The sequence below is a fragment of the Neoarius graeffei genome, chromosome 10, assembly GCF_027579695.1.
Source record: "Neoarius graeffei isolate fNeoGra1 chromosome 10, fNeoGra1.pri, whole genome shotgun sequence".
Classification (NCBI taxonomy): Eukaryota; Metazoa; Chordata; class Actinopteri; order Siluriformes; family Ariidae; genus Neoarius; species Neoarius graeffei.
The window spans coordinates 18965913-18986420 of record NC_083578.1 but is presented as its reverse complement, the minus strand read 5'-3'; the positions used below and the strand labels follow the sequence as shown (position 1 = coordinate 18986420).

General features: G+C 41.3%; 1 protein-coding gene across 2 annotated transcripts in view; it reads left to right on the top strand.

Moving 5' to 3' along the window:
- The window catches only part of renbp (renin binding protein), a 46302-nt gene extending 26349 nt beyond the window's left edge, over nucleotides 1–19953 (top strand). For both annotated transcript variants that reach the window (XM_060931455.1, XM_060931454.1), the window contains exons 6-11: nucleotides 6791–7015; nucleotides 7225–7306; nucleotides 11670–11845; nucleotides 16088–16219; nucleotides 17645–17732; nucleotides 17948–19953. In XM_060931455.1, the coding sequence (XP_060787438.1) occupies nucleotides 6791–7015; nucleotides 7225–7306; nucleotides 11670–11845; nucleotides 16088–16219; nucleotides 17645–17732; nucleotides 17948–18024 (780 nt within the window). In that variant the 3' untranslated portion in view covers nucleotides 18025–19953. The remainder of the gene's footprint in view (nucleotides 1–6790; nucleotides 7016–7224; nucleotides 7307–11669; nucleotides 11846–16087; nucleotides 16220–17644; nucleotides 17733–17947) is intronic.
- The last annotated feature ends 555 nt before the right edge of the window (nucleotides 19954–20508 follow it).

Below are 20508 nucleotides of genomic sequence, written 5' to 3'. Positions count from 1 at the left end.
CAAGCTAGCCGTGTTGTGCCAAAAATTAAACACCCTGATACTAATAGACCCACATCTATGCCAAACGAAATAGCAGATTCATTTGCTTCATATTATAAAAAGCTATACCAAGGACAGGAATTAGCAGGAAGAAATGAGAAGATATCAAATCTTTTTCATTTAATCAATTTGAACAAACTATCACATGAGGAGGCCCAGATGCTGTGTTCACCCATAGCTGCAGAGGAAATAATAGCAAATATTAAAAGGTTAAAGAATAATAGATCTCCAGGGGTAGACGGCTTCCCGGGGGAATACTATAAAATTTTTGTTAATGAGTTAGCTCCAATCCTATGTCAGGTATATAATTATGCACTGGACAAAGGAGATCCCCCAAAATCCTGGTCAGAGGCAATTATTACTGTTATACATAGAGGGGAAAGACCCCACTCAATGTATGAGCTATCGGCCTATAAGTTTGCTCTGTCAGGATCTAAAAATCTTGACCTCTATCCTGGCTAACAGAATACAAAGATATATTAAGAAACTAATTAAGCCAGATCAAACAGGGTTCATTACCGGACGCCAGGGCACCAATAATGTAAGAAGAGCTCTAAATCTACAAAGTATTGCTGCTGACAGAGAAATTCCATCAATGCTTCTCAGCTTAGATGCTGAGAAAGCTGTTGATAGGTTGGATTGGACATTTTTAGAACAGACACTGACACACATGGGTTTTAATCAAACATTTCTTAGCTGGATTAAAGTGTTCTATACGAACCCGAGATCGAGAGTTAGAGTTAATGGCCAATGTTCTGAATTTTTTGAGCTGGGAAGGGGGACTAGGCAAGGGGACTCACTCTCACCAGTACTATTCGCTCTTAGTATCGAACCCTTAGCCGAATTAATTAGAAGTAATCCCCATATACAAGGAATAAGAGATGAGGGTGGTAATCAACATAAGATAGCTTTATATGCTGATGATATATTATTATTTATTGAAAACCCTATCACCTCAATTCCGTCTCTTTTACAAAATCTCAATGAATATAGTCAAGTGTCTGGTTATAAAATAAACTGCTCCAAGTCGGAAGCAATGATGATCTCTGGGACTTGGCCTAGCCAGCTGGATGATACAGTGTCCTTTCGTCAATCTAAACAGGGCTTTAAATATCTAGGGGTCACACTCACTCCCCAAATAACACGATTGTATCAGGCAAATTATAAAAAAATATTTGACACAATGAGAGATGATCTGGTGAGGTGGGATGTGCTGCCCCTGTCTCTACTGGGTAGGGTGGAGGCTGTTAAAATGAGTCTCCTGCCAAGACTTTTATTCTTGTTTCAGTCTCTTCCAATCAGGATTCCGACATCAGCTTTTAATATGTTAGACAGGCTTATATCTAAATTTATATGGCAGAATAGGAGACCAAGAGTGAGACTTAAAACACTTACTCTCGGGAAGGATAGGGGTGGCCTTGGCCTCCCTAATATAAAACACTACTACTGGGCAGCGCAATTAAATGCGATAGTAGCCTGGATTAGTATGGACACAGAGACAGGATGGGTTGATATAGAACAAAATTCACTACCAGGCATACCTTTATCTGTTTTGGCTTTCCTTAGTAAGCAGTCTCAAAAGAAGGTAACAATTAAGAATATATGGGTGAAACACACTTTAAATGTGTGGTTGACAGTTCAAAAGAGAATTAGGGGGACAGATGCCCTTTCGAGGGCCATGCAAATAGTTGGAAACCCAGAATTTCCACCTTCAATTACTGATATCACTTTTAAGAGATGGGCACAAATAGACTTAAAGATTATTGATCAATTATTTTGTGATAATATTTTACAGCCATTTTCATATTTCCAGGATAAATTCTTATTAGCCCAAACTGATATGTTTAGGTATTTTCAGATTAGGCATTACATTATGAACCATAAAGATTGGAATACAATTAAAAATACTCCAACAAACATGGAAAAATACTTCATTAATATAATCAAACATAAGTCACCTACCAAAAATCATGTCTCTCATATTTATCGAAACTTGATGTTGGACATACCAGGTAATACTTTTTACATTAAAAGGAAATGGGAGCTAGAACTAAACATCGTGATTGAGGACGATGAATGGGAAAAAATATGTATGAGATGTCACAAGGGCATTAATAGTAACATGTGGAAGGAGTTTGATTGGAAGATGAAGACAAGATTCTTTAAGACACCCCTGGTGGTTTCAACATTTATAAATGATCCTGATGTAATGAACTGCTGGAGGGAGTGTGGAAAGGTCGGAGACCATTCACATATATTCTGGGATTGCCCAGAGATCATTTTTTTCTGGCAGGGCATAAAGAATGAGATAGATAAAATTTTGGACATTGACTTATCATTTAACCCAAGTCAATTCCTACTCGATCAGACTCCTGAAAACATGTACACTAAAGACCAACAGTATTTGTTGCATATACTATTGATGCCAGCAAGAAAAATAGTGACATTAAATTGGAGGAAACCACAGCCACCTACAGTGACTCAGTGGAAACAGAAGCTGAGGGAGGTGTATGAAATGGAGGCTTTGTCTGCTCAACTACAATTGAGGTCTGATGTCTTTTTGAGGAGATGGTCACCTGTAGTAGATTACCTCTTTACTTGAGAGAAAACCCAAATTATGTGCCTTGATGTTTTTTTTTTTTGCTCTCTGAGTGCTGCAGGGTCAAATATGTTTGTTATTTACACTGCTAGGCTTATTATATAGTCTTGTCAAGGAATTTCATGTTCTGTACTGTGTTGTTTAATAAAAAATTAAAGTTCAAAAAAAAAATAAATAAATAAACCTACCATTAAAATTATAGAATGTTCATTTCTTTGTCAGTGGACAAACTTACAAAATCAGCAAGGGATCAAATAATTATTTCCTCCACTGTATGTTGGTGATGCGCATACTGTAATTTCGTTCAATTCGGTTGAATTTTTCCAGAGTTACAGCCCTTGATTTAACAGAATTATACTTTGACAATTTCATGAGTGTTTTTTTTTCCTTCTGAAATCAACTCCTCTCACAATTTGTGGAGGAATTTCACCAAACTTGGTAAAAGGCTTTATTATGTGATAGTTATACACACATTAAAATTTCGTTGAATTTGGGCAAATTTTACCAGAGTTATGCCCTTGATTATTAACAAACTTTGGCAATTTCATCAAGGTGTGCTTGCTTTCTGAAATCAACTTCCCTCAGTTTTTGGAGGGATTTCATATAATTTAGTAAAAAGATGTGTTTTGTTTTTTTTTTTTTTTTAATCCCCCACTGGCCGAAAGGCCCGAAGGGGGATTATGTTGTGGCAATGTCTGTCTCTCCATCTGTCCTGAGAAGGGTACTCACCTTCTGAAATCAACTCCTCGTTTTTGGAGGAATTTCACGAAACTTGGCAGCATTCTTGGTAAAATGTCGGTAATATGCATATTGCAGTTTTGTTCAATTCGGTTGTATTTTACCAGAGTTATGGCATAGTTGCCAGTGGGGGTTATTATGCTCTCGGAGCACTCTTATTTCATGATCTTTTTGAAAAAAAAATTAAATGAAGAAAATGTTATTACCAAAAAATGCAACATTTTATTTTCATCAACTTTAAATGTTCCTTTTCTTAAATTAACAAAAAACTTTGCTTTTCTTAATAACCAACAATTATTTACCCTCATTTGTAAAGGTTACAGTCAAATATAATAGCCTGTTAACTAAAATATTATTTTTGTTAAAAATGAAAAACAATAATGAAGACTGTAGTCAGGCTTAAACATGAAACTACTACCTCCTTTTCTTTTCTTTAGCTTTCAGCAGCCTGTAATAACAGTGCTTCGATTGCCATACCACACACTGTTAGTTTACCCAGCACCAGGTGTAGATCATGTTAAAAAAAAAAATTTTAGACCATGAAGTTTCATGTCGCACTACGAGCTGAGCCATTTTAGATCGCACAACTATACATGCGTTGCCACAATTACTTTCTGCAGATCATTTGAAAAAAAGATTTTGCAGCGCAAAGTCTCATGTCTGATCCAGTTTCTGTCTGACCCTCTGCCACAGCTGAGGAAGCACACTTTGCATTTTCTTTATGGAAATGCAGTCTAGTTCCAGCTTGTGCTTTCTCTTTTAACATCATTATGGCATTTATATGCTCCACAATGAGGCGTACTTATTTAAAAACTGATTAAATTTGGTAAAAATACTTGTAAAACGAGCAAAACTATAATGTAACCAGAGAATATAAACAGCTGAGTTGCTTCAGGTGACAACAGGACATCACATACGTCACCACCGCAGGAAACCCATCTGATATTCTAAAAACAAATGTTTTTCTTGACCGCTATTGGGTCTCTGAAAATGAAAGTTTGACTTGAAATCTCCAACTAATTTTACATAAAATAAGTTTGAAAATCAATCCGCTGTCGGATCCCTTTACATTTATTTGTACTGTCAATCACCCAACAGCTCTTTCCCATTTTCGATCAGTGTTTTTGTGGCATTAGAGCCGTTACTTCCACCTACAGTGAAGTCACGTGCATTCCTTTTTTTTTTTTTGAAGATATTTTTTGGGCTTTTTTCACCTTTATTGGATAGGACAGTGTAGAGACAGGAAATGAGCAGGAGAGAGAGATGGGGAAAGATCAGGAAATGACCTCGCGTCGGAATCAAACCCAGGTCCCCGGATTTATGGTATGGCGCCTTATCCACCTGAGCCACGACGCCCCCCATCCTGTGCATTCCTGCTGTTGTATGTTATTGTGCCCTCTGCTGTCTAAACAACACAATTACAGCTAGAAAAAACTACTTGCGCAACCTGATAATAATCGCAAGTTTTTATTTCATCAATTTGAATCGTCATACACTACCGTTCAAAAGTTTGGGGTCACCCAGACAATTTTGTGTTTTCCATGAAAAGTCACACTTTTATTTACCACCATAAGTTGTAAAATGAATAGAAAATATAGTCGAGACATTTTTCTGGCCATTTTGAGCATTTAATCGACCCCACAAATGTGATGCTCCAGAAAGTCAATCTGCTCAAAGGAAGGTCAGTTTTATAGCTTCTCTAAAGAGCTCAACTGTTTTCAGCTGTGCTAACATGATTGTACAAGGGTTTTCTAATCATCCATTAGCCTTCTGAGGCAATGAGCAAACACATTGTACCATTAGAACACTGGAGTGAGAGTTGCTGGAAATGGGCCTCTATACACTAGGCTTGGCACGTTTATGGGAAAAAAACCGAACCGTACGATACGCCTGTTGCGGTGCAATACGCGTATAAACCGCAGTACCCCTATTTAAGACGTTCGCCAAAAAAAAAAAGCCGAATGCCCGTATGAAACCACGTGGTTCTCTGAATTGAAGTGACAGTGGAGTGTGGATGGCAAGTGCAAAAATGGCAAGTGGGAGTGGAGAAGGCAGGTCGTCGTACATAGAGGATGCCCCCGCGGCATTCAAATCAGGTGTGTGGGAACATTTTGGTTTTCCCATTACATGCGATGACGCCGTTCTAAGAATACAGTGGCACTTTAAGATTAGATAAGAAATCCAGCCATACGTTTCAAAACACTGCACTTTAATTTCAAGTGAAAAAATACATCCTCACTCTCAGGGATTAGAAGAGTTTTTGATTCGGTTTTTGTATATAGGTGGTTGGTTGGTCGCCACATAAAAGTTTAAGTTTTAACACACACATCTGTTCAAAAGTAAGCTTTAAGAACTCATTTTTATTTCTTCCAATTATGAAAACTCTGTATGTGACAAAAGACACCTGGTTCCTCTAGATGCCACAACATGGCAGCAAACACTCCTGACACTTTGTATAAATACTGTAGTAAATAAAAAAGCTGTTGAAATCATCCATGTCTTCCCTCTTGCTGTTTCAAAATACTACCTGGCTTTTCATCAGAGATTGTTCATAAAATGTGCTTATGTCAACTCAAACTCAGTTTGTGCATGATTATTTCATTGTAACTATAATTTTAACCTCTCTTAAATGCTGTATCCTAAACTATGTTTACTTAAGGTAAATAGTAGGCTATATGCCCAAATACAGAGTACTTAAGATTTAAAAAAAAAAAAAAACGCAATACGTACCGAACCGCAGACCTCAAACCGCAATACGTACCGAACCGCGACTTTTGTGAACCGTGCCACCCCTACTATACACCTATGGAGATATTGCACCGAAAACCAGACATTTGCAGCTAGAATAGTCATTTACCACATTAGCAATGTATAGAGTGGATTTCTGATTAGTTTAAAGTGATCTTCATTGAAAAGAACAGTGCTTTTCTTTCAAAAATAAGGACATTTCAAAGTGACCCCAAACTTTTGAACGGTAGTGTAAATTTGTATCAAGGTTTATCATTGCACAATATCATTACATGCATATAAAGATTCATCTATAAGGTCAGAACGGGGTATTCATGATGAAGCGCACTTGTTACCTGAATACACGGGTTCTTTAATGTCTCACGCCAACGAACTGTCAATCTATGAGAATGATCATGAATCATTTAATCATGTGCATCATAAAATGTTTAATACAATATATTTTCCTTACTAAGGATAAGAAAATAAGTTTAAACAAGCATAATCCTAATTGGAATAATACAATTCAAGCAAACATTCGAATAAATAACTGACCTGAGCTAGCATTCCTGATGTAAACATTTTGCTGCTGTTGTCTCAGTTAAACTCATACCTGAAGTAAACTTGTGCTGAAGCTAAGCATTGAGCTGTTCAGGTGTGTGATGTGCTGCCTTTGGGTCTTCACAGTCCGATGCAGAGAGCATGATGGATCTGTTGGTGCACTGGGTCAGGGTCGACTCGTCAGGTCTGGGTCGTCCTCAGCTCCCTGGTGATTGTCCTGTTAACAGCATGGCGGTTCCCATGATGCTCCTGTGCCTGGTGGATCAGCTGACGGAGGGTAGGGCAGAGCTCGCGGAGAAATACAGCGAGCTGGGAGACTGGTGTGTCTCTCAGATACTGCAGCATGTACAGGTGTGTGACGAGAACCTAATGACCAAGTATGATTTTTTTTTTTTTTTTAAATAGATTCTGTAAATGTTGACATGTAGAGTATCAGATTGCATTGCATTTTGCTTTTCTGTGTCTGACTGCCTGTACTTGAATATACAGTATGTCAGAATCCTTATGTTGATGCTTTAGTGTTGTGTGAAATGTCTCCTTCTTGCTGTGTTGCTCATTAGAGAGATGGAAAAGCCATTCTTGAGAATGTGTCGCTGGAGGGAAAAGAGCTGCCTGGCTGTCAAGGACGTTTGCAAAATCCAGGTAGTTCATCAAGGACTAGAATTTGCTGTCAGAAGGATTTGCAAATTTTTTTTTTTTAAACACAGTTGAGGTTTGCTCATGGGCTTTTGTGACAACCTTGCAATATTTATACTTTTATTATCCCCCGCTGGCCGAAAGGCCCGAAGGGGAATTATGTCTTGGCGATTTCGTCTGTCTGTTCCAGGAAGGGTGCTCACCTTCTGAAATCAACTCCTCTCACAATTTGTGGAGGCATTTCACGAAACTTGGTAAAAGGCACTGTTGTACGCATATTGTAATTTCGTTAAATTGGGTCGCATTTTACCAGAGTTACAGCCCTTGATTAACAAAATTATACTTTGACAATTTCATAAGTGTTTTTTTTTTTTTTTCCTTCTGAAATCAACTCTTCTCTCAATTTTTGACAAAATTTCACGAAACTTGACAAAAGGCCTTGTTATATGACGGTAGTACGCATATTATTTTGTTCAATTTGGTCACATTTTACCAGAGTTGTGGCCCTCGGTTAGCGACCCTGTACTTTGACAATTTCATGAAGGTGTGCTCGCCTTCTGACATCAACGCCTCTCACAATTTTTGAATGAATTTCTCGAAGCTTGGCAAAAGGCCTCGTGATATGACGGTAATATGCATATTGCGATTTAATTTCGCTTGTGAAAATTTTACCAGAGTTTTGACCCTTGATTAAATAACTTTGACAATTTCATGAGGGTGTACGTTCTTCTGAAATCAGCTCCTCTCAGTTTGTGGAGGAATTTCACCAAACTTGGCAAAAGGCTTTGTTATATGACCGTTATACACAGATTGAAATTTGGTTTAATTTGGGCAAATTTTTACCAGAGTTATGCCCTTGATTATTAACAAACTTGTACTTTGGCAATTTCATCAAGCTGTGCTTGCTTTCTGAAATCAACTTCCCTCACAATTTTTATCCCCCGCTGGCCGAAAGGCCCGAAGAGGGATTGTCATGGCGATGTCCGTCTGTCCCGGGAAGGGTGCTCACCTTCTGAAATCAACTCATCTCACAATTTTTGGAGGAATTTCATGAAACTTGACAGGATTCTTTGTTGTGTATCGGTAATACGCATATTGCAATTTCGTTCAATTCGCTCACATTTTACCAGAGTTATGGCCTAGTTTTCAGCGGGGGATATTGTGCTCTCAGAGCACTCTTGTATAGAAAGTTTTGGCCAAAAAGAATTTCAACTTGAACACCAGACTTTCCAGCTCGGTCCTTTCAGGTATTGGTCTCCTCTCATCTCATTATCTCTAGCCGCTTTATCCTGTTCTACAGGGTCGTAGGCAAGCTGGAGCCTATCCCAGCTGACTACGGGCGAAAGGCGGGGTACACCCTGGACAAGTCGCCAGGTCATCACAGGGCTGACACATAGACACAGACAACCATTCACACTCACATTCACACCTACAGTCAATTTAGAGCCACCAGTTAACCTAACCTGCATGTCTTTGGACTGTGGGGGAAACCGGAGCACCCGGAGGAAACCCACACGGACACGGGGAGAACATGCAAACTCCGCACAGAAAGGCCCTCGCCGGCCACGGGGCTCGAACCCAGGACCTTCTTGCTGTGAGGCGACAGCGCTAACCACTACACCACCATGCCGCCTTTCAGGTATTGGTGACCTTTTTAATTAAATGAATACTCCAGTGTTTCAAACTAATCTCGATCCACCAAATGTGTAGCTTACGTGTGGTTACCACAAACGAGAATTTTGACACGTTTACAACTAACGTGTAAAGCTCCAGCTGTGTAAAAGTCCTTGGTTTTTAGTCATGTTTAGTTTTGTTTGGTTTTTTTTTCTAAGAATTTTAAAATGTTGCCTTTGAATGCTTAATCATTAGTGATTAGTTTAGGGCTATAAATAAGACATTTTGTAGTGGGGAGAATAAAGGCATACTTCTCTGTCCATTCTATTTATTTATTTGACATGCCGTGACAATAGTTCTCTCATCAGACCGAGAAGAGGAGAAAATAAAATGGGGGGAATGCATGGCCTAAAGGTTAGGGAAGCAGCTTTAGGACCAAAAGGTTGCCAGTTCAATTCCCTGGACTAGCAGGAATGGCTGAAGCACCTTTGAGCAAGGCACCTCACCCTGACTGCTCCCCAGACTGCTCTGGGTATGTTGTACGGGACATGGCTCTGGATAAGAGCGTCTACTAAAATGCCTGGAATGTAATGTACTGTAAAATGAAAACTGTGAGAACTCTGCCTTGTATTAGCTAATGCCTCTAGCCCTATAGAGCGCGTGCACACGAGGTCACATGATATTTGTTTATCTGCCATCTTGGACAGCATGGCCGCGCGTAGAACTTAGACGAACCCGTTCTAATTATCAAGTGTGTGGGAGTAGATCTTTCGAGAATGGTTGGTTATATCTTGTTCAGCATTTGGTTGTACCAATAGACAGGGCCAAAAGGAGGGCCTGTCATTTTATAGATTCCCCACAGACGAGGAGAGACGTGCAAAATGGGTGTCTGCTGCACCACCTATCACCAAGTTGTGATCAAAAAAATATAACTGGTTTTCACATGGACGTGTAATATTAATGTTCTTAATAAAATATGTATACAAATGCATAACTTGTTTATAAAGTTCTTCCTATCAGATTGTGTAAAGTACTGAAAAAGAATATGTATGTTATTTTAGGCACATAGAGGTGCAAGAAAATATTTTTTTTAATTTATTTGAATATAGAAGCTGGACATATCTGTGACCCCTATACATTTATATCTGATATTGAATAATAATTCTGCACAGATAAAGATGGCGGTGATTTTGTGATATTTTTTTTTTCAGACAAAAACGTACATATTTACAACCCTGTCATTATCTGGAACTGAGTTTAGATTTCGAACATTCTTACGATAAAACGTCCTGCATAGTCTCTTTGTGATAAACGTCTTAATGCCACTTACCCGTGAGGTTATCAAGTAGACATTCTTCTTCGGAACCTTCCAGAGGTATAGTTTGGATACCCATCCCGCAACAAAATATTTATAAGCTTCCAGGCTCTTGTAAGCTTTGAGGGCTTTGCCAGTGTAACACGGTTCACGATTAACGAGAAAATTGTAAATGTCGTGGTAGGCCAGATCGGGCAAATCGCCGGCACCGCAGCTCCGAATTTCTCTGAACAAGGATTGTGGCAAGTTGTACGGATCTGCAATCCCCAACCTGGAACACTTTTCCACGTAACGCTGCCTCACGTCACCTTCAAGATGCTGAACAAACTTAGACAAGTAATCGCGCGGTGTAGAGGGGGTATTTTCCGAATTTTCTTGGGGATTACTCCCTGGATCCATTATGCTCGCGCAAGGTAAACAATCCTGAAGCCGTCCAATATGGCGGAGTAAACACGGACGGGTCACGTGACTGCACATCCTCTATAGCTCTGCTCTGATGAGTTGCCTTTTGGTAAATGATTTACATAAATGTATGTGATTTGGATGTGGGGGTTTGTGAGGTCTGGTGCCGCAACGTCCTGCTCACTAAAGGAAAGTGTAAGCGTATTGCCTCTTCTTTCCAGGTGTAGTGATCGCTGTCTGGCTTGCCAGGCAGGAGGTCATTGCAAATGGCCTCTCCTACGTTACTGTATCCATGGCAATACCCTCACATGGTGCCCCTGTTTTTCACGAAGATTGCTGTGCGTGCGACGGAGTACCCAGCGGTATAACTGGGCCTAACCCCTGTGCCTCTGGGGTTGGTTTTTATGCCAGAGGCTAGGACAAGGACAGTCTGAGGTAAAACCAAGGATCTCACTGTCACCGTCTCAGCGTGCTGGGCCATGGCAGATGAACCCCAGGTGTAAAGGGTGGGGACAGTACTGTACGCCATCTTAAAACTCCGATGTGCGGGCTCGAAGGACGCACCCACGTCTACAGCCAGATGATGATGCGATTGGATAAAATGCAGCAGAGGATCTGCTACAGAAGCGACACGTTTTGAAAACTATAATTGCTCACAGAAGCCAGCTTCTTTCATACGTTTAACAATTCTGTTGCAGTGTTTGTTTGGTCCTCTGAAATATTTTGTTGATGACCCCAGGTCTAAATGCAGTTGTTAAACTGAATAAACATGCATGTAGAAGTGACTGACCGTACAGTAGCAATCTCTTTTTATTTGTCAGTGAGGTTATGACTAAATATCAATTATGGTGTGTGGGGTAACGGCACATACAGTACAGATGTGGTAAATGGTTATTAGGTAGAAAAACGCTGGAGTTCTCCTTTAATGAAACCGTACAAGTCAGTTTCAACAGATTGCTTTAAGAGACTTGGTCATTTGCATGCTTTTATTTGCTTAAGGAACTGAACCGTAACCCACTCCCTCACTGTCTGGCCCAGGTCATGCCTTGGAGGCTGGCTGGTTCCTGCTGCAATACGCAAAGGCACGAGGCGCTACAGAGCTCCAGAATGTGGCTGTGCAGAAGTTCATGGAGGTTCCCTTCCTCACCGGCTGGGACAAAGAACATGGAGGACTCTTCTACTTCCTAGACGCTGATGGTCACTGTCCCACCCAGGTTCAAATGATAACTCTGTGCAGCTCAATTCAGCTGTCTGTCTGTCTGTCTGTCTGTCTGTGCAGCACCTTAACAATAGACTTGTTTAAAAGTAAACCGCCAAACTAGATATGCCTCAGCTTTTTGTTACTGGTTCCTCCTCACTTACATTTTCACTTCTTGCCATTTAATTTGCGCTAGCAGCCCTGGCACAAATTGTTACTCTCACTCAGGATCTTTCTATTTCTTCTAGTGTCCTAAAAACGTTTCTCCCTCGGTTTTCAAATTTCACATGAATACCTCTGGGCTGAATTACGTTGCTATGATTTTTGGTGTTGATCCAGATCACTGAACCGGAATGATCCATGAAAAACAGGCTTTTTTTTTTTTTTTTTTTTGTTCAGGGCGGCAGGACGCAACTTCTCCTCACTGAGCGTCGTTCTGTATCTCTTACCATTCCGGATCTATAGGGTACTATCACACCCACACGTGCTGTGAACTGAATCACGTGCGCACGCCGCTAATGACTCTCACCAGCACTGGATTAAGGTGCAATCAGCACGTGTGTATGTATATAAGGACGCCAAAGACTAACTCGGATTGTGAAGTACTGAGTTCTATTTGCGCCTCGCCCGACCTACTGCTCGTTTATCGTTTCTGATTTATGCCTGCCGATTTGGACTGTTTGCCTGATTTTGCATTTTTCTTAACAAATATCTTCTTCTGCACATACATTCGTCTCCACCCGGCCCTGACGGGTATGGTGACCAGACATCCTGCTTTGTAACAGCCAGCGCAAATTTACTGTGACTTTAGTCTGTATAGTGTGTATGTGGTAGAGGAGTACAGTATCAGTCAAAAATTTGGACACCCCTACTCATTCATTCATAGGTTTTTCTGTATTTTGACTATGTTTACATTGTAGTGCAATACTGAAGACATCAAAACTATGAAATAACATTGGACATGCGTGGTAAACAAGTGAGGTAGTCACCTGGAATGCTTTTCAATTAGTCTGGTCAAAAGTTAATTAGTGGAATTTATTGCCTTTTTGGTCTCAAATAGTAAATAATAAAAATACAGTAATTAGCCCTATTCCAGGGGCGGCACGGTGGTGTAGTGGTTAGCGCTATCGCCTCACAGCAAGAAGGTCCGGATTCGAGCCCCGTGGCCGGCGAGAGCCTTTCTGTGTGGAGTTTGCATGTTCTCCCCGTGTCCACGTGGGTTTCCTCCGGGTGCTCCGGTTTCCCCCACAGTCCAAAGACATGCAGGTTAGGTTAACTGGTGACTCTAAATTGAGCGTAGGTGTGAATGTGAGTGTGAATGGTTGTCTGTGTCTATGTGTCAGCCCTGTGATGACCTGGCGACTTGTCCAGGGTGTACCCCGCCTTTCGCCCGTAGTCAGCTGGGATAGGCTCCAGCTTGCCTGTGACCCTGTAGAACAGGATAAAGCGGCTAGAGATAACGAGCCCTATTCCACAACTGCAGTGTCCATATTATGTCAAGAACTCCTCGACTAAGTAAAGAGAAATATAACCATCATTAAGACATGAAGTGACCTGAATTAAAGAAAAACTATCAGTTACAATTATTCAAACATACTTCAGGTGTGGTATTTTATTTATGAATTTATGAAACAATTTCAGCCTTTACGAGAACAATCACTGATGAGAATGTTGTCCGTTTTATGAAAAAAAAAATGGCGCTGAGCCAAATGATCTGACTCACTTAAGGGTCATCCATAATTTTCATCATTATCACGAGCGTACAAACCGTACGCGGGGGGGAGGGGGTTAATGACCAGTCGTACACTTTTTAAAAATGAAATTATGATCCGTCAATGTGCAAATCAGCGGCTGCCATGTTAAAAATTTCGCGCCACATCTGTGTTGCCAGCTAGCACTACACACTTTCTTTCAATACAACAATGGCTGACGCAGATTTTGACCGCATTTACAAATTTGTGAATAGCAGAAATACCACTATTCACAAGACTCCTTCAAACGAGTACGAGCAGTTTTTAAACATTTGTTGTTTCCTGCATTCATCTGAGAAGCGCAGGACAGGCTGCTTGGAAAGAATCAAAACCGAACATTTCAAAGCCAAAAGGCAACAGCTCCCCTTAAAAAGACAGTTCCTAATTTTCATAAATCAGACCCTCCAGTGCCCCTTTTCCACCAAAGCAGTTCCAGGGCTGGTTCGGGGCCAGTGCTTAGTTTGGAACCGGGTTTTCTGTTTCCACTGACAAAGAGCTGGGGCCAGAAAAACCGGTTCCAGGCTAGCACCAACTCTCTGCTGGGCCAGAGGAAAGAACCGCTTACGTCAGCGGGGGGGCGGAGTTGTTAAGACCAACAACAATAGCAAGACCGTGAAAGATCGCCATTTTTAAGCAACAAGAAGCAGCAGCTGTACAAACGCAAAGTCATTTATTATTATTGTTGTTTTTGCTTCGATATTCGCGCCAAGGTTTATGCAAATGTAGCGACGTAACTGACGTATACAGCAACGTAATGACGTATACAATGACGTAACTGACATATACAGCGACGTAATGACGTGGCTCCGCTTAGCACCGCGAGCTATGGAAAAGCAAACTGGTTCTCAGTTGGCTCGCAAGTTGAACGAGTTGTGAACCAGCACCAGCGCTGGCCCCGAACCAGCCCTGGAACTGCTTTGGTGGAAAAGGGGTACAGGATGTTGCGATTTGCAACTTCAACGCAAATTCAACCAATCCCCATGAATTCAGGGCGGTGTTGCAATTATATCCAATCACCGCAACTTTCCTGCAAATTTGACCAATCGTTGGCGTCGTCTTGAGGTGACGTCGACAAACTACCTTTCGCCTTACTTCCAGTGTTGCCAGATTGGGCGGATTCCCGCCCAGTTGGGGGATTTCAAGTGCATTTTGGCCGGTTTTGAACATATTTTGGGCTGGAAAACGTCAGCAGTATCTGGCAACACTGCTTACTTCCGTGTATACGTTCAAGAGAAGCAGCACGTGCGAGTCAGTGTTTATATAGGCTTAAATTCTGTTACTGAAAGTGTGTTATGTTTACAGTGAAGGACTGTGCGCACTTTATTTTTTTTACTTAATACAAGAAATTAATGGATGCCAACATTTTTGCCAAAATGGTATTTTATTTTCCATTGTTTAGGCAGCTTCAGCATCATACTGTGAGATTCTGTTCAAATTGTTGTTGTTTTTTTCTATGAAGCCTGAGCCATTTATTTTATTAGTTTATAATTATTGTTTAATTTAGTCTTCAGGAGAGACTGCCTGCACACAGTACTAGTATTAATAGTTTTTTTTCTTACATGAAAGCTGAGGCATTTATATTATATTTTAAGGTAACTTCATGTTGTGCTGTGAGGTTCTCTGCACTTTAACTTTTGAACCAACAGGTGCATTTGGATAAGTAAAGCCCATTTTTCTGCATTTTTGTAGTCCTGGTAATCTTTTATATTGGTAAAGTTGTTTATAGGACCATTTCTCAGTGTCTGTTTTTTTTAATCAATAGTTTTTCCAGTAATAACTTAAATATTTAACATATCACTCAATTTTAATCACAAAAAGAGAAAATCGCAACAATTTCTCGCAACTTTCACTTCCTTCCGCAATGTAATCGCAACAAAAATCTAAAAAACACCAACTTTCATTGCAATTTTTTGGAAAACCCCCGCAACATCAGACATTTTAGCCCGCAACAATCACAAAAAAGGCCCGCGGAATCCTGGGGGGACTGTAAAATGAATCGCCTGCTTTCTATGAAAACTTCTGGACCCGTCTTTTCTTCTCTTGTGAATCTTTGTATTGTCCTGTCATCTGATTTTAATAAAAAGTAATACAAGAAATGGTTTTATTTTGAATTCCTATTCCATGTAAATCCATCATTTTTTTTTTGTCCGCTAATGTACACTCTCAAAAGTCTACTCTTTGTAAACTCATGATGATAAATTATGGATGACCCCTAAAAAGAACCATAATTCCTGTCAGTACTGTTCTATTTCACCACCAGGAGTCACCAGAGCCCTTCTAGTAGTCAGTGAAATGACCTTGACTCCACTAACATGCATAATAACATGCCAGAAGACGGGCCACAGATGCTCTATGCTCTATTTCCAAGCATCTCCAAACCTGTATTTAAAAAAAAGCCAAACCGTATTAAAAGAAGGCCAGTTGGTCTGTACCGCTGGTCAACATGCAGTATAGTAGATAAAACGCACCTGACTCCAGCATGTCTGTTCTCTGATTTTGTTGTATAGCTGGAATGGAACATGAAGCTGTGGTGGCCTCACTGTGAAGCTCTCATCTCTTATCTAATGGCCTACGATCACTTCAGAGAGCCTGCATTGCTGGAGAGATTCACACAAGTCTACGACTACACCTTCACACACGTGAGTAACATTTACAAAAATGACCGTATCATCAATCCATACTTGAATAAATGGATATGTTTATCTAATCTCTTAAAGGGGAACAGAGGGCAATATATAGAGTAAATATAACAATAAAACACACATTAATGAACCTTATTCAAGACTTACAAAAGTTTTTTGTTCTAAGGTTGGAAAGTTATAGTGTTTTGAAAGTAGCTCGAGCAAACTATTTCCGCAGTTTGAACAGCCCGCCATGATATTAATTTTATCCAATCAGAATGCACGTTCATTTTCTCTGCGTAACACTCATGACGTATGTATGTGCCCAGTTGTGTTGGCTCATTGAGGTTGGGAATAGCACGTGTGAAATACCTGTTTCTGCCTCTTGCGACGATTTCGCAAGTCCACGGGTGGCGCCTATCTCATTGCAGCAAATAAATTCTGCTGGACTCGTGAGCAACTCCACGTTACATTTTCCGCACGAGCACCACGCCGTGTCACCTGCACGCAGACGCTCTGCCCCACGCTCGCCACGCCCATGGTCAGCGTCAGTCTCATCCTCGCCGTCATCCGAGCTTTCTTCTCTTCTTTCATCACCGGAGTCGAGAGTACCTCTCCTAGCTATTTTAAGTTCGTTTCTTAAGACAAGGATTTTTTAAGATGTTACCTTGTTGACAGTTTTGGCGAGAATCTTCCGCCTTCTTCAAAACAGTCACCAGATGTGTCCTGGGGGAGCGACCTGACAGCAGGAGGCGTGAACTACCTGTCAAATTGGGCGGGACGTTCACGCCTCCGTAGCGTAACATCAGCTGATAAGGCACGTCACCACTCGACATCTGGTGACTGTTTTGAAGAAGGCGGAAGGTTCTCGCCAAAACTGTCAACAAGGTAACGTCTTAAAAAATTCTTGTCTTAAGAAACGAATTTAAAATAGCTTAGACATAATGAACTTCCACTACATAGTACCTCTCCTAGGTTCAAACTGGTACCCTTCTAAGCCATAGCCTGCTTGCAGTGTGTCTTGCGGGATCTCTTCGTACGATTCGACAGAGCTGTCGCTTTCACTTGATGCGCCCGACGCCATGATTACACGCTTCTCTCCTAGTGCAGTGGGTAGCGCTGACGTCATGGTCTTTTAAAAATGACGACTCTTGTGCGGTTTAGCGTATAAAGTATTATATTTACAATTACCAAGATATTTCGTTGTTTTCTAGTATATAAAGTTGATAGAATACTTAAGAATACGTTACTTTGTCACATCAGCAACTGTATATATTATATTTGGTACCCCTTTAAACTGGGAATTTTCAACATTTGTGTTGGCTGCCATCGCGTGTTCCTCTCAGATAATCTTCTGTGTAAATGCAGACGTGACGTGTAAACACCTCCCGATGTTTATCGTATCACTCATGCTGACTGGTGGCCTGTTTCTCTATCAATCAGTTTCCTGACGAAGAGCACGGTGAGTGGTTCGGATATCTGAGTCAGCAGGGGAAAGCGGTGCTGGATTTTAAAGGGGGACCTTTCAAAGGTGAGCACTGTTTTATAAAGGCAGAAGAACTTTTACCAGCGTTTACTGTTCATGCACTGCCTGAGCCTCAGGTCGTCTTAACTTTGCTGGTGTAGTTTGGAAACTTGATGGCTGTCCCGGAAGTAGTACAACCTCCTCATTAAATATCTTAAGTACTGAAAAATGATTTGCCAGCTGTTTTTTGGGACAGATTTTTCAAATTGCTTTTTATGCAGGGTTCTTCCATGTTCCCCGATGTCTCTATATGTGTGAGAAGATACTGGATCATCTGCTTACGACACTCAAGTCCTAACTGTAACCATAAACTGATGCATTTTATGCACTTTTCTCCAATCACTGTAATATTTCTGCTACTGTATACACGCTTACACTCCAAATCAATACTGGGCATATGCGGTCTGTATACTGACTGCTAATATCATAAAGGGAGCAGGGTTTGGGGCTGCTTTTTTTTTTTTACACTTTTTTTCTCCGAATCCATGCACAAACTAAAGCCTGTTTTGAGTAAGCAGCAGAGGAACTTGGGCTCCAGATGCTTAGGTTTCATAAATGAGTTGGTTTCCAGGACACACGAAGCTTATGTAGCATGTTCAGTCGAAACTACATTTCTGACATGTCACTAATCAAGTAGAAGCAGAAGAACCGATGCATTTCCTGAGATGGTAATGTTAATAGCACTACAGAAAGTACTCAAGGAAGCAAGGCAAGCAGGTTCCAAGCAACTCAGGAATACACAGGACTTTTTTTTTTTCTATCGGATTTTCTCAGTCAAAAACTCCAAATACTACTACTACATTTTCCCTCCTCTTTCTTCTTTGAGGGGTTGAGGTGGATATGCTGAGCTGATAAGGTTAAGGGCATTGCCCAAGGGCTCACCAGTGGTAGCTTGGTGGTGCCATCCATTATCTGTAGCCGCTTTATCCTGTTCTACAGGGTCACAGGTAAGCTGGAGCCTATCCCAACTGACTATGGGCGAGAAGCGGGGTACACCCTGGACAAGTCGCCAGGTCATCGCAGGGCTGACACATAGATACACTCACATTCACACCTACGGTCAATTTAGAGCCACCAATTAGCCTAACCTGCATGACTTTGGATTGTGGGGGAAACCGGAGCACCTGGAGGAAACCCACGGGGAGAACATGCAAACTCCGCGCAGAACCTTCTTGCTGTGAGGCGACAGCGCTAACCACTATACCACCGTGCTGCCTAGAATGGGGATATTCAACTAAATTTTATAATCCCTTACAAAGGAATGTCTGGGTAAGCAACTAACATGCCTGCATGGTGACCACTGTTGCCTTTTAATGCTCAACCACTGATGACTAGTTTACAGCTATAAACAAGCCAAGTTTACTGATCAGACCAGAGTGGTCTCATCTCATTATCTCTAGCTGCTTTATCCTGTTCTACAGGGTCGCAGGCAAGCTGGAGCCTATCCCAGCTGACTACGGGCGAAAGGCGGGGTACACCCTGGACAAGTCGCCAGGTCATCACAGGGCTGACACATAGACAACCATTCACACTCACATTCACACCTACGGTCAATTTAGAGTCACCAGTTAACCTAACCTGCATGTCTTTGGACTGTGGGGGAAACTGGAGCACCCGGAGGAAACCCACGCGGACACGGGGAGAACATGCAAACTCCGCACAGAAAGGCCGTCGCCGGCCCCGGGGCTCGAACCCGGACCTTCTTGCTGTGAGGCGACAGCGCTAACCACTACACCACCGTGCCACCCCCTGTATAGTTTCTAAGTGCTTGAAATATTTCATGCCCTGTTTAAATTTGCACACCTGCCTTTACATGCAGTTTATTGCACACGTTAACAATTGAATTTACATTTCTTGTTAGTTTCCTGACACATTGTTTTGCTCAGGTTTCTGCCATTTAGTCACATTGTCTGACTGAACTTATTTTAAAATGAGTTAGCCCATTTTAAAACATTCAAGGGTGCCATTTGAGTTTCTCAAATTAAACAAAATCTTGTACTTGTTACTCAATTATGTTTGTTAGATTTTTACAACTTCATAACGTGTAAATGAGTATAATTCAATTACTGAGAATAATTGGTTTCATATTTCCCAACTGTTCATGTGTTATACAGTACAAATACTACAGAGAAATGTGTAGTTGAAATGGTCTCTAAAATTAAACACTGACTGACTTCAAAATTTGTCAAACATTTTAATATGCAAGAATTAAAGGGAAAACATGCCACTATAGACTGTGTGTATTTACTGGGGACAGGTTTGTTCCTCACATTCTGAACTGGCTTCAATGATCATCATCTCTAGCCGCTTTATCCTGTTCTACAGGGTCGCAGGCAAGCTGGAGCCTATCCCAGCTGACTACGGGCGAAAGGCGGGGTACACCCTGGACAAGTCGCCAGGTCATCACAGGGCTGACACATAGACACAGACAACCATTCACACTCACATTCACACCTACGGTCAATTTAGAGTCACCAGTTAACCTAACCTGCATGTCTTTGGACTGTGGGGGAAACCAGAGCACCCGGAGGAAACCCACGCGGACACGGGAAGAACATGCAAACTCCACACGGAAAGGCCCTCACTGGCCACAGGGCTCGGACCTGGACCTTCTTGCTGTGAGGCGACAGCGCTAACCACTACACCACCGTGCCGCCTACTTCAGTGATATGTCGTAGCAAAACAATCTATGACCAGACCCTGTGTTGATAGGGTGACCACTTCCAAAAAGATGATAAAGTGGGACAAGTAGTATGTTTTGGTGGCAACATAGTGGCGCATA